This window comes from Oreochromis aureus, linkage group 8, assembly GCF_013358895.1.
Source record: "Oreochromis aureus strain Israel breed Guangdong linkage group 8, ZZ_aureus, whole genome shotgun sequence".
NCBI classification, from domain to species: Eukaryota; Metazoa; Chordata; class Actinopteri; order Cichliformes; family Cichlidae; genus Oreochromis; species Oreochromis aureus.
In genome coordinates, this window is record NC_052949.1 from 27,055,393 (window position 1) to 27,068,804 (window position 13,412).

The 13,412-nt window shown below is 39.9% G+C and overlaps 1 protein-coding gene across 2 annotated transcripts in view; it reads left to right on the plus strand.

Moving 5' to 3' along the window:
* Positions 1 to 9,811: 9,811 nt before the first annotated feature.
* dnah9 (dynein, axonemal, heavy chain 9) overlaps positions 9,812 to 13,412 on the plus strand; it is a 167,059-nt gene continuing 163,458 nt past the window's right edge. For both annotated transcript variants that reach the window (XR_005614072.1, XM_039616385.1), the window contains exons 1-5: positions 9,812 to 10,213; positions 10,901 to 11,097; positions 11,190 to 11,348; positions 12,581 to 12,711; positions 12,858 to 13,069. Coding sequence is in view for 1 of the 2 variants with exons in the window: in XM_039616385.1 (XP_039472319.1) it covers positions 9,851 to 10,213; positions 10,901 to 11,097; positions 11,190 to 11,348; positions 12,581 to 12,711; positions 12,858 to 13,069 (1,062 nt within the window). In the remaining variant the exon portion in view is untranslated. The remainder of the gene's footprint in view (positions 10,214 to 10,900; positions 11,098 to 11,189; positions 11,349 to 12,580; positions 12,712 to 12,857; positions 13,070 to 13,412) is intronic.

Below are 13,412 nucleotides of genomic sequence, written 5' to 3' on the forward strand. Positions count from 1 at the left end.
GCTCCTAATTGGGGCTTGATTACACAGTTATTAGGAAGAGTGCTCCACACAGAGCCAGGCCAAGCCTCATCGCGGAGGTTAACACCACTGCCAGACACTGTTATGAAGCCCAGGTAAGGTGTCACCGCGGGGCTAAAACCCAGTGGGCCTTTGTTTGGAAATAGAAATAGGGGCTATTACATTATTGCTATTCCAGAACATAATTTCATGCAATTTAATAGCAGACAAAGAAGAAAAGGCAATTCATAAATAAAGTTCTTATAGTATTACAGAGTGGTCCCTGGAATCTACCTCATGCTGTTGAACAGTAGTCGGTAACACTATAAGCTAACTTGCTTTAATTTTGTCCAGCATTTCCATTCTTACTGCTCTGTTTTTGCCTCCAACTCCTGCAGGAGACATTTGGCTCTTTAGATGCTAAATGCTAAATGCTCCACTACTTCTATCAGTTAGTGTGTATCTGCCATTTGGTTGTGAACAGTGAGTCAAAAAGATACTTTGTGAAGAAATGAAGAATGAAACATTCATCCATTCTCCTCCGCTTATCCTTGTCCCTCGGGTGGGGGGCTGGAGTCTATACCAGCTACCATAGGGCGAGAGGCAGGGTACACCCTGGACAGGTCACCAGTCTGTCGCAGGGCTAACAAATAGAGACAGACAACCATTCGCACCTATGGGCAACTTAGAATTATCCATTAACCTAACCCTGCTAACTGCATGTCTTTGTCTTTGCATGTCTACTGTGGGAGGAAGCCTGGAGAGAACCCACACAAACACGGGGAGAACACGCAGACTCAACACAGAAAGGACCTTCTTGCTGTGAGGCAACAGTGCTAATCACCATGAAGAATGAAACATTTCAGTTAAAACCAAACTTAGCCATGAAGCTTTGTGAGCTGCATGGAGATGAAGATTTAGTTGGTTTATTGCCTTTTTTAATACTGTCTCTCCCCATTATAGAATGTTTATAAAGCATGGACATGTCCTCCTGCCTTTAAAGTGAAGCCAAACTAAAAATTGATTTAGACCTGCGTTTTTTATAATGACTAGCAGGTAACATCTTCCCTGGTTGCAAAAAGAAGTGATTGTATAATAGTCTACGAAAAATAAAACATATTGCTCACTTTTATGTCCTCAGTAAACACTCTTTGAAGTCTTATTGATTAGAACACAATCATTTTGTAAATTATATTCCCATTTAGAGTAAATAGACAATATGGTATCCTGTAGGGCGTGGCTACTTTGTGACAAGTCAAAGGAGCTTGCAAAGAAAAGCGTCTGGATTTCTTTAACTTCTTTACTTTGTGACTTCTTTACTTTGTGACAAGTTACTCAAACTTGAGAGGGGCAGCAAATCAGAAGAAAGCGGTCTTAAAAGCAGGTTTTTAAACTGAGGGGCAGCACCAAGGCTGACTATGATATAAATAAAAGCTATTTTGAACTGTGAATCATGCTAAGCTGCCTTAGTTTAGTCCAAAACTGAAAATAGGAAGTTCAAACAAGAAAATAAATAATAGTAGTTCCCCTTGAAGTAATCTTGTTATGTCCTCTTCTTCTGCATGCGTTAATGATAGATTGTTGAACAATTTGTGCCACCAAGTGTTTAATTTGCTTAATTTGTCATATATTTAAGTAGAATGTAGATTTAATGGGATATTTTAATGACAGAATGGACAATAATTTTAATTCTGTTTGGTCATTTTGTTTTTGTTTTTTAATATTTGATTTCTAATTACTTTGTCACCAAATCATTTAACAGCAGTTTGATAGTGTCCAACCTTTAATATGACCCAAATTTGGAGCCATTTTCCAGGTATCTATACAAGAGTCATAGATGCAAAAACTTCCGTTAGCTTTCAGTAATATGTATGAAAAAAGCCTCGCATTTATGTCGTTCTGCTGGTCCCCTGACAGCCATTAATAGCCTAATATCCTGTTTCAGAGAGAGTGAGCCTCCAGCATGTTGCTTTTGGCCCCTAACCAAATCGCAAAAGTATGAAAATTACCCATCCAGTTGTGGCCTGAAGCTCTTTAAAAGTCATCAGTGTTCCTTTTGACAAATCTCCACATGGCTCAGAGGCCAGACCTGACTGGCAGAAGGCAACTCTGCCCTCCGCCACCATAGACCACAAAACCTCTCACCTCCTTCCCCTTAGAGGAACAAAGTAACCAGGATTGTTTCACGCTATTTGTATAATTCACTGACCGCGCGGCCTGGCAATTATAGCTATGCAGAAAGCCCAGATAAACAGCATCAGCTTCCTCCTAGCTTGTTATCAGCTTTCTCATACACTCTCTGGCCTGTGCTTTACCCCTGCCTCGCTCAAAGTGTCATATCCCTCTGCAGTGTCGGGCCCAGAAATAGCATGACATGCTGTCGCTGGGTGTGCTCTCCTGTTTTTTTTGTGAGCAGGCTAGTAGCATGCACTTCTTTCTCTGCAGTGGTTTCCAAATGTGTAAACTGAAGACAGTGCTGGGAGGACCACTTGTACTTTGAGTGCTGCACAATAATGTGTTGTCAGTGAAGTTTGATGAGGCTTTCAGAAAAGCACCATTGCCTCATTACTGATAAATACAAGGAAACACTGCCAGAGATTGGGTACAAAAGCCAAATATCTGAAGTTCATCCTCGGATTTTACTAAAAGAAAAAGTTTGCTTTCAGTCAAACCAAGTCAAGTATGATTAATGCTGCTGCTCTTGACATGAAGTGAACAAATGAATCAAGCTCCATCCAAACCGTGAAGGAAAAGCATCATTCAGAAGCATTCAGGATTACTGGCATTCCCAAGAGGCTGAGGTATTCGCCAGATTCCTCAAACACATTCATGCACAAACAGCATCAGGTGTCAGGTGCTGTTCTCAGTCCTGCCAGTGTCAGGGCATGATCATTAAAAACGTCAAGCCTGGCAACATGAGCGGTTTGAGCAGCAACTGGCAACTCCCCAGGAACCAGACTTTTACTGAAACAGATGCTTGCCTTTATGAATTGTGGCATATCCTCAGGACTAGACTTTGCGCCACATTTCTCGGTTAACCAGCTTTGCCAAGAATGCCTTGGAATCAGTGTCTAAAAGCTATCCCGCAACATGACTCAAATGTGAAATGTGTGCTGGTGTGCAGAGCAGAGTGCGGAGAGGGAGAACGGATGCAAAATGAATCCTATTTTCGATGTCTATTTGCGGTCTGGTGTTCAACGTCTGGTTATTGGAATTGCATCCATTGAAATCAATGAGTTCTTTTAGCTCTGTGTGTTGAACTGTTATTGAGGGAGCTGGCTTTGCCTGGCATTTCCTCTCAAACGTGTATGAGGTCATTGTCAGGCACACAGGCATTAAACTTCTGTTTATCTCACAGATGTGTGTGAGGGTTTGCGAGGGCACGTGTGTTAAAAGGAGCTGTCGTTGTGTTATACTCCAGCCCCCTCCTGTGGTAATTGACAGTGCTATTAATGTGGTTTACACATCATCTAGCACGTGTTCGCGCAGTGGTTCGGCACCCACACGCAGGTTTGTGTGAGCGTGTTAACGTCTTTGCACTCTGGAAAGGCATTTTGCGGATGGTCAGCACCGTATAGGCCGAGTGGCTCTGTGTTACATCGTGAACCCCTCCACAGTGTACTGATCATTCCAGTTCATTAGTTCTTTGTTCTGGACATCATTTCTATCACCGTAGCTGGCAATCTGATCATGTTGTTAGGGCTGCTAATGGCTTGTGCTTTCCTCCAGAGATGGTGGTTTTGATTTTTGGCCCTTTAACAATACAAGACCACACATACATTTTCCTCTGCTATTTTTAAATCTGTCTACAGAATTACAGAATTTGGTAAACTGATCTTGGTTGAGGAACTATTGGAGTACTTTTTGTAGCCTCAACAACCACAGCTAACCAATGAAAGACAACCATATGTCAAACTATGCAGGTGCACATCTTTCAGACACCACAGAGGCGATGCCAAGAAGCACATAAGAGTGTCACAGTGCTGAGAAAGCTGCATTCAGCATTAAAGAGATAGACTGTGACAGCTTGTTAAAGACAAAGACTTTGTAATGTAAAGCTTATTCCATTTAATTAGTTTGATTTAGTTCAGGATGTTTTAAACTAGGATATAAATCACTATTGTCTTTAAAAGACATGCATGCATGTTTTATTAATGCTGACATTGAGCATTTTGATAGTGACAACATTTTCACTCATTTCAGAAGCAAAATGTTGTCACATTTCCAGCACTGTAAAGCATTGATAGTATAGCAGACTCTGCTTGCTCATAGAAATGCACACTGATTTGATTGATAGATAAGATTTGGTGTAAATTTAAACAAAGCAATACATCTAACATTTTGAGCTCAAACTGTCAGCTCAGTAGAACATGTCTAGGTGTGTTTCAATGCCGTTTTTGACCTGTGTTGCAAATTTGCTTAAAATACTTAACGTTACAATCTACTGCAGGGGTGTCGAACTCCAGGTCTCCATGGCCGGTGTCCTGCAGGTTTTAGATGTGTCCTTGATCCAGCACAGCTGATTTAAATGGCTAAATAACCTCCTCAACATGTCTTGAAGTTCTCCAGAGGCCTGGTAACAAACTAATCATTTGATTCAAGTGTGTTGACCCAGGGTGAGATCTAAAACCTGCAGGACATCGGCTCTCGAGGCCTGGAGTTGGACATCCCTGATCTACTGTTTTCTTCACTGTACTTTTGTCGATGATGCTGTAGATTTTATTTGTCATGCTTACCATTGAACATTCTGAGTGGGTTAATCCATATCTCAGGAAACTTTTCTTCTTGATAATTTTATGAAAGAAGAAAGCACATGATGTCAATCAGTTCTTGAAGGGTTTTGTGGAAGAGGTTGTCCAGCTGTTGCCCAACAATGGTTTACTATTTTTCACTTGCTCACATAGCTGCCCTGCAACAGTAAAGCAAAGGCTGTTCACTAACCAGTATGACTTTATGGATGGTGACTCAATTTGCTTTGTGCTCTACACACAGCATGCCCTGGTAGCACAAAAAGGAAATGAAAAACCAAACATCAAAATGTCAAAAAAAAGTCTGATTTGGATTGTTAGAAATCCATGGAGTTGTTTATGTTCCAGTCTACTGAACATTTGACCCTTTATACTGTGTATGTGCCTTCCCTTTTGAGAATTTTATGTCCCACCTAAAGCAATTTGCCAGAAAATCTCAACACATTCTCCAACAGTTTTCAAATGTACAAAAGTAACACAAAAGTGTCTGAACCTCAATACAAAAGCAACAAAATGATGTGCGCTGCACGTAAGGGCCTGTTGGAGTACGAATGACTGTTGCAATTTCAGGCTCAGAAAGTACAAAATGGCCCCTAAATTAACTTGTTTTCTTGTTATAGATTTGGTGTCATGTTGTGTTAGCCTCACTTGAGTGAAAAGTTGTGTGTTGCATTGTTGATTGGCAGGCTAACTTTAGTTGTTGTCCAATAAAAAGTGGGTGGGCAGTTGGACAGTTTTACTATAAATCACATTGCTCTCTTTTGTTTAGGTACTTTACACTAAAGTACAATTGTTTTGACTTTTCTTATTTATCGAACACATCACAAGTGGCCCACAGACACATAGAATATGGATATAAAAGATTCTGGTCTCCACATTTTCACCCGTCATTGTTGGCATTGTGGCACTGCCACATCATAGTTATTATTTTTAATTATTTATCTGTTTTTCAGAACAAGAAGTAATCACCGGTGTATGAGCTAAGTTCTCAACTACTGTTATCAAGCTGTATCCATACACTACCAAACTAAGAAAATACTAGTCGTTAACTCACTAAAAATAAAGCACAAGCGTCATGGATGAGCTGTTCCACACAGTAAGACATTATTTCCGAGATACTTCCTTAAAAAATGTTTCTAAAGAGACCAACAGCACAGCTGATGACTTTCAGTGGCTAAATGCCTGATTGGAAGATACCAAACCAATTCCAACGTGAAACAGAATGTTCTACTATAAACTGACATTTCAGATACGGACTCTAAGACTGTTTCAAAGACACACACTTAATTTTTCTTGTGTAATACTAAATCATTTGTAATCTTATACAATCCAGGTAAAAGTGACAGGCTTACTACAAGAGACACACAAAAATCCTTTCTTGATACTTTTTTTAATTTCAGTCATTAATAATAAAAAGAGAATCTATCCATAGCTAATGACGATGTCTGGACACTTGGACTGTGTGTGTGCATACATTTTTTACATCAACTGAGGCTTACAGACGACCATGCACTCGTGAATTAGCACAGAGATTTGGAGTCGGGACCAGACGTCCTGGACATGTGTCAAGAAGAAGTCATCTAAAAGCTAAAGTACGAAAATGAGGAATGTCTGCAAAGTCCTACATTGTTAATATTGTATGAGTAAGTTAACATGCGTGGTAATACATTTTAAAAAAACAGTGACTCACAATTGTGAACATACTTGCTCTTCAGACACTTGGCCACATTTCAGTCTGTGAACTCAGTTTAGCTTTATTTCAGAGGAATGAGGATGTGTCGATGGATCGTTTAGGACAAATACCAAAACTGTTATTTCTCCTGAATTTCATCCAGCAGGGCTCTCTCATACTGATGCTGATACACATCTGAAAGCAATAAAACAAGGAAGAAAGAGGGACCGGCAAATTATAGATGATGAAAGAAGAATTTTAACAAGTTCATAAAGGCGTTTTTTTACTGTACCTGTTTACAAGGCTTTATGTGAAGCTGAAACAAGGTAAGTTTAAACAGCCAACTGATGCCAACACAACACAACAAAGCTTTAAAATCATACCATAGGTTTACATATCCCACTGCACTGGTCTATTAATCTGTATTTATGCTTGGAGCTTAAGCTAACATGAACACAGATGTTACCGGGGTGTGCCAAAAGACCTTAGGACGAGTGTGTGCCTTATTCATACAGTTGTGTATGATATTTTCTGTGGAAGTCTATATAACTTTATTAGTGAGTCTTGATTATTCCTGCCTGGCTGCAAGCATTTACTTGATTTAATCTAAGGATTTTACTGACCTCTACTGGTCTACTGTGTTTACAACAACCGTTTCATATCTAAAATTAAGAAAGTGTAATAGAAATGCCTGAGCGCCCTTTCAAACTGCTTCAAAGGATTTTTTTTTTTGTAGTCATCTGAAAAAATAAGCTCCAAAAACAGCAATGGCAGCACAAAGTAACACCTTTTTATAAAGCATGGAGTGGAGACAGTTATTGTGTATCACTTCTGTACAGATTCAAATTCTGTACAGTGCTGCAGTAACAAAACTGAAGCTTCTGTCTGCAAAATACCAAAGACAAGCTGTGAGCTGCCTGTATGATGGCAGCAATAAGCTGAAACTGGAAATCTTTTTTTAAAAATAAATCTCTCATTATTGAGAGCAAGCCATCAAAAGTGTGTGTGATGGGTTGCATAAAGACTGCCAGAGTCTCCCCAGCTGTGTGATACTGATTTTGATGGGTCAACTCAGAATATTGCCAATCTAAACCTGTCCAGAGTCTGTATATCTAACATGGAATGACTTGGAATCATTTTTGTGTCACATGAGACCAGAAATTGTTGAATTTCCCCCCCAAAACTACACGTATTACTGTCTGATGAATGACAACAGTTTATAACTATATTGACTGAAGTGACCTCAGTATGTCCTAGCAGGAGGATGCCAATTTGAGGAGACATGCCACAGATGAACTATTAAAAATCTGGAAAAACCTGGACTTTCACTGCTTGTTGTGGCCTTGATCCTTTCCCCATATTTCTGCTCTGTGTTTACTTTTGGTCTTTAACTCTCTAAAATATCACAAATAATCCACTGAAATTTTTTTTCAACCACTGAAATACAACAATCTTCTATTTTAAAGTGGATAGAATCCTTCTACCCGTCCTCCTACTTGTGTCAACTTTGTGGCTCGTTAACAGTGCATCATTTGCAAAACTGATCCAGCTGAGCAAACCTCTAAATGCAAAATAGACTTTCTCTGAAGCTTGCAAGACTGTCAGATAAATGAATCTTAATTAGTATGTATTAGATTAATATGATTAATTGAATAATAATAGATTAATATGAATGTTCTTTGTCTTTCCACCCTGATCCCTTCTTGATAACCAGAAACAAATAGTAACTGATCAGCAACATTAGGGATTTTTTACTGTAACAGACTCACTTTCATCCTCCTTGCTGATATAAAGATCCAGTTGAAGGAAACATTCCTGGTTTATGTATCCCAGTGTCCAGCCACCCAAGTGGATGTAGCCAGCAGCTCCATCATATCAGGGACCAGGTGGTTCGTTTGATTCTGAAATGGAAAGTCTGGGTTCTGCAGTTCTCTTTGCTCTGTCATAAGAAGCGAAACTCTTTAGTTCTGCTTCTGGACAGTCTGAGTGACTCACAATTGGTCACACATGCATATTCATTCATACACGTACACACAAACGAACACCTAAACACGCCTACACACACACTGTGCTTGAAGGTGGCCCAGCATAAAATGCACCTACATAGGGTAAAAGACGTCAGAGGCGGTGTTTGATGTCATTTTGTTCATTATTCTCATGTGGGATGTGGAACAGGATTAGCAGCGGAGCACACACTCATTTCCTCTGCTGGCCTCAGATCCTGTCAAACAGCAGCATGATGGTTCACGTTCAGTCTGTGTGGTTTGATCATTTCCCACAAACAGAGGACACACAGAAAGACCACTTCCAAGAAACCAGTACAGTAGTGACGTTTGGAATTTCTCATATCAGACCTGGAGTCTGTTCAAAAGGCAGAATGTAAGATTTTTGCTCAGGAATACACAAAGTGTGGAGCATGAAGTAAGCATAAAGACAAAATCAGGAGCTTCTTGGAACAGGCCTCTGACTAGTAAGTGCAGTGTTGCCACCTTGTGGTTAGCTATGGCAATCGCATCTTTCCTAATAAACGGAAGGGCAAAGACAAAAACTGGAGTTTTCACAAAACCATCAGGATTTACATCATTTAGATTAAAGGGTTAATAAATAGTAACTTTCATACAGGTTACTTATGGATTCATATTTCGTCCGAACATATCCAGTGTGCTGATAATCGTGATGATTTTTCGAGAAGGTAAACATCCTGTATCCTCTGCATGTAATCAATTAAAGCAGACTTCACGTAGAAAAGTAATGGTGCTCATCACAGCTTAACCCTACAGGGCGCAGCTTTAAACATCCACTCCAGTCTTTGATGACCCAGAAGGAAGATGCCCTTCGAATACTAATGTGTATGCGAAGTGTTTTAACATACAGGACACACATTAGTTACAACTACAGAACTTATGAATGTGCAAACGTATTTCATTTTAAACACGAGTTATCTCTTCCATCACACGCATACTGCTCAGGTTTACTACATCACATTTGTTCAAAGAGTCACTCTGCGAGAAGTTAAAATGTTTTACGCAGTAAATTTATTTTGGTTCTGATACCTTTTTGCTATGTTTAAACTTGTCAAATAAAATGAAGTCGTTTTCGTCTGTGCGCCCTTGCTGGTTTATACTTTATCATGGCCATTTCATAGTGGATTCGGCTTTAATGAATAGTTATTTACTGACATGATTTTGTGACATGTATCAGGTGCATTTATCTCAGGTGTGTTGCTTGTCGTTGCCACAGCCAGAGAAACTTTCCAGTGAAAGCCTGTCAGGGAAAAATGGGTGTCAATCAGCAACTGGATGGACTGAAGGATGTTCTGGGTCAGCTCCAAGTCGCTCATGTTCCCTAAGCAACGGCCTGATGCAAAACACGGCGTTACTATAGTTGCCGAGACACAATCAGTGCATACAGTCAACGTGACTGACCCGGGGACATGGAGGACCTGAAGGAGTCGCCTGCTGCTGAGGACGAGAGACTGGACTATATAGCGGAATGCGTCCTGAGGACTCTTAAACTGAAACAGGACAAATGGCAGAAATGCGTGTCCAGCGAGGACAACAGGCAGGTGCTGCAGGAGTTCCTGGACAAAGCCGAGCAGAGGACTCTGGTGGTGTCTGTGACCGCAGGAGGACAGCTACAGACCGCCTCCTCCTTCACTGGCGACTCCAAGAGCAAGGCGGTGTACTTCATAAAGCGAACCACAACCACACTGAGTCCCGAATCCATGAAAGAGAGCTTGTTTTACGGGGACCTGTCTTATGCTCCACTTGACCAGTTTTCTGCTCTAGTTGAGGAGGTAAGCCACAGAGCAGGGTATGTTAATGATTGTTAGGTGCATGAAGCCCTGCTCAACACATTAACCTCCTACCTAGACTGCAGTAAGCATGCAGAGCTACAAGTGAGGTTTCAAATTAAATAAATGACCGCTTTCACCGTGGTCCAAAAACAAAGTACTATTCCTTTTTTAGGCTTAAAACAGTTCATATTTCAGAAGCAAGTGGATAAGTAGTACTAGGTACAAGTACTTAGGTATTTCTAGGGGAAAGCAGCAAGCAAACCTTGCCAAGCAAAACAGCCAAATTATTGAAATAGCAAATAGTCAGTGTTATTAAAAAAAAAAAAAATGCTTAAATTAAAAATTGAATTTAAAATCTGTAATTGAAAGTATTAGTTAATATGTTGCCAAAACCAATATTGTACCTAAATGGTTGACATTGTTAGGTAAGAGTAATTGTTTAACAGTAATATGCATAACACTAATGACCTAAAAGTTAAAATTCTTGTCACAAGTAACAGTTAATGATTGACGGGGCCAAAATAATTGCTAATGTCAATGCATGTAGTAGCTGTACAAATACTTACACGCCCCACTTGAGAAAAACGAGTACTTTTAAAACTTTAGGTCCTTTTCCTAATACTGTTGTCACTCTGTACATCAAAAGTTTAGTCCATAACATTTTCCTATTTCTTTACACTCCTTCAGGTTATAGCTCCACTGCTCTCCAACAGCAGCAACTACATTCAGTGGCCACAGGTTGTGGTACAGGATATCAAGTGTCATGTCCACTCCCTTAAGAACAGTGTGTTTGTGGTGTCTGGCCAAATCCAAGGCAAGACTCTGTTGCCTCTTCCCGCAGGCTCGGAGCGAATAGACCGAGCCGCCCTCGAGACGGACAAAAGGTAAGCAGACCGCTGTGACACAAAGGATTGTGTCAATGCATCATTTGTCCAACTCATACATTCTAAAAGGCTTTACTTGTGAAACATCACAGGGGGGAAATAGTGGATAAAAGCATCATCCACTCCTTGGAGTCTGCAGTGATAGAGTGGAGCCATCAAATCCGTGCTATCCTCAAAAAAGACTCCTCTGAGGCTCTGCTGGAAGGCAGAAACCCCACACCTCACACTGAGTTGTTCTTCTGGAAGAACAGGTCAGCACCTCTGTTATTACACACACAAAGTAGCCAGTGGCAGCTTCTGAGAAGTACTTGTTTCAGTTTCATAAGTGTGAGAAAATAACACTGAAAATAATACAACTTTGAAATCCTGAAGGGACCTAAGTTTTTGCTAGTGCTTCTAATTTCAGTTTCTGAGTGCCTGTGCTGTCGAGTGAGCAATGTAATTTACAGCCCAGTACTTTCTTTATTTCTTTGCTGAAACAAATCTGCTTATGTAACAGAATTACATCTTATGAGAATTACATGCTAACAGTCCAGTATCCTCTATTTTTACCATTTGTTTTTCCACTGAAGAAATTAGACAAAAACTTTGAAGTAGTTCTTTTTTCTTAAATATATACTATAATGCCACCAGCCTTTTGTTACATTTTTTATGTTATTCATATGAACAAACTAATGCCAATACATATGGTAGTTCATATTGTGCAGTCTGTAGCTACAAAATTAACACTAACCCTGCGTTAATTGAATTAAGTTTATTTATGTAGCACCAAATCACAACAACAGTTGCCCCAAAGCGCTTTATATTGTAAGGTAAAGACTCTACAATAATGCAAATGAAAAAGAAAGAAGAACAGAGAATCTGCATTTCTTTTTGCAACCCCTTTGGCTTTTTAAAGAATCTTTAAGGAAAAATATACGAGAAAATGTTTCGATTTGTTCCTTGAGTTCCAATCCACGTAAAAATTTTAGGATGAATTTATGGTCTCAGTCTGTAATTTGAATATTTTGTAATGTATATTTTATAAATCATGGTCCCAATAAATGTGAAATAAATGATAAAGCCTGGAATGCTGAAGGTGATTGACATTATCATATACATGTGCAGTGAACCAGGTTTTGCTAATGTCTGGTTTCCAAAAGCAGAATGGTTTTTATAATTGGCATTTCTCAGATAAGATTTGTCCAACATTCGTGGCATGAATTATTAAAACATTTTGGTCACGTTAGGCCAATCAGATTTTTACCTTTCACTTGTAACCACTTTAATAATAGTTTCTTTTCTGTAATTTTTCTTCTTCACCTCTGCTGCGGTTGCTGTTGCAGTAACCTTGTTTTTACACAACTGACCGGGCAATGCTTCCGGGTTTTTAAGAACAGTTTTACACTTTCTGAGTCATTCTTTGCAGTCTTTCAGAAGTGATTCAGGCCCCTGGGAAGCTGCAGTTAAATACATCCATAAACCTCCCTTGTTTTTCTTTAAGATATGCAGATTTTAAGTGCATCTACTCCCAGTTAAAATCATGCAAGGTGAATAAGATGGCAGCGTTGTTGGAGGCTGTGGAGAGCTGCTACCATGCTGCTTTTATGAACATGCAGCAGGATGTTCTTGCAGGTAATCTAACAACAGACAATAAACTTAATGAAGTTTGCTTTCTGAGATGCAATATGTTTTTGTTCTTTAAGGGCCAAAGAATGATTTATGATGCTTTATCTTTTTACTTGTGGTCAAACTGACTTTGATCACATCTTCATTTGCAGCTCTCGAGGAGGCAGAGGACATCTGCACCTACCTGAGACCCCTGCAGCCTCTGTTTACGGACATGGAAAATGTGGAGTTTCCTGCTGTCAAGGGTCAAATCGGCCCTTTAATGCACACAATATGTCTGGTGTGGGCAAACTCGAGATACTACAACACCCCAGCACGGCTGATTGTTCTCCTGCAGGAGACATGTAACCTCCTCATACAGCAGGTCAGCTGCAGTTTCTGCTCTTTGTCTGAATGTTTTGTTGAAATGACTTTTGTCTTCACAATTCAATTCAATTCAGTTTCAATTCAATTCAGTTTTATTTCTATAATGCCAATTCACAACAATGGTTGCCTCAAGGCACTTTATATTACCAGGTAAACACAATATTAGAAAGAAACCCTAACAATCAAACAACATCGCGTCACACTATCCCCTATAGACAGGCAAGTGAATGTGTATTACAGTTAGGTTACAGTCGGGCAGTCGGTGTTGCTAAGTAGTCATACTGCAGCGTTTCTGAACTGCGCTTTCAGGGATCACCTGTCACTGTGAAGTGGGTGGGTGA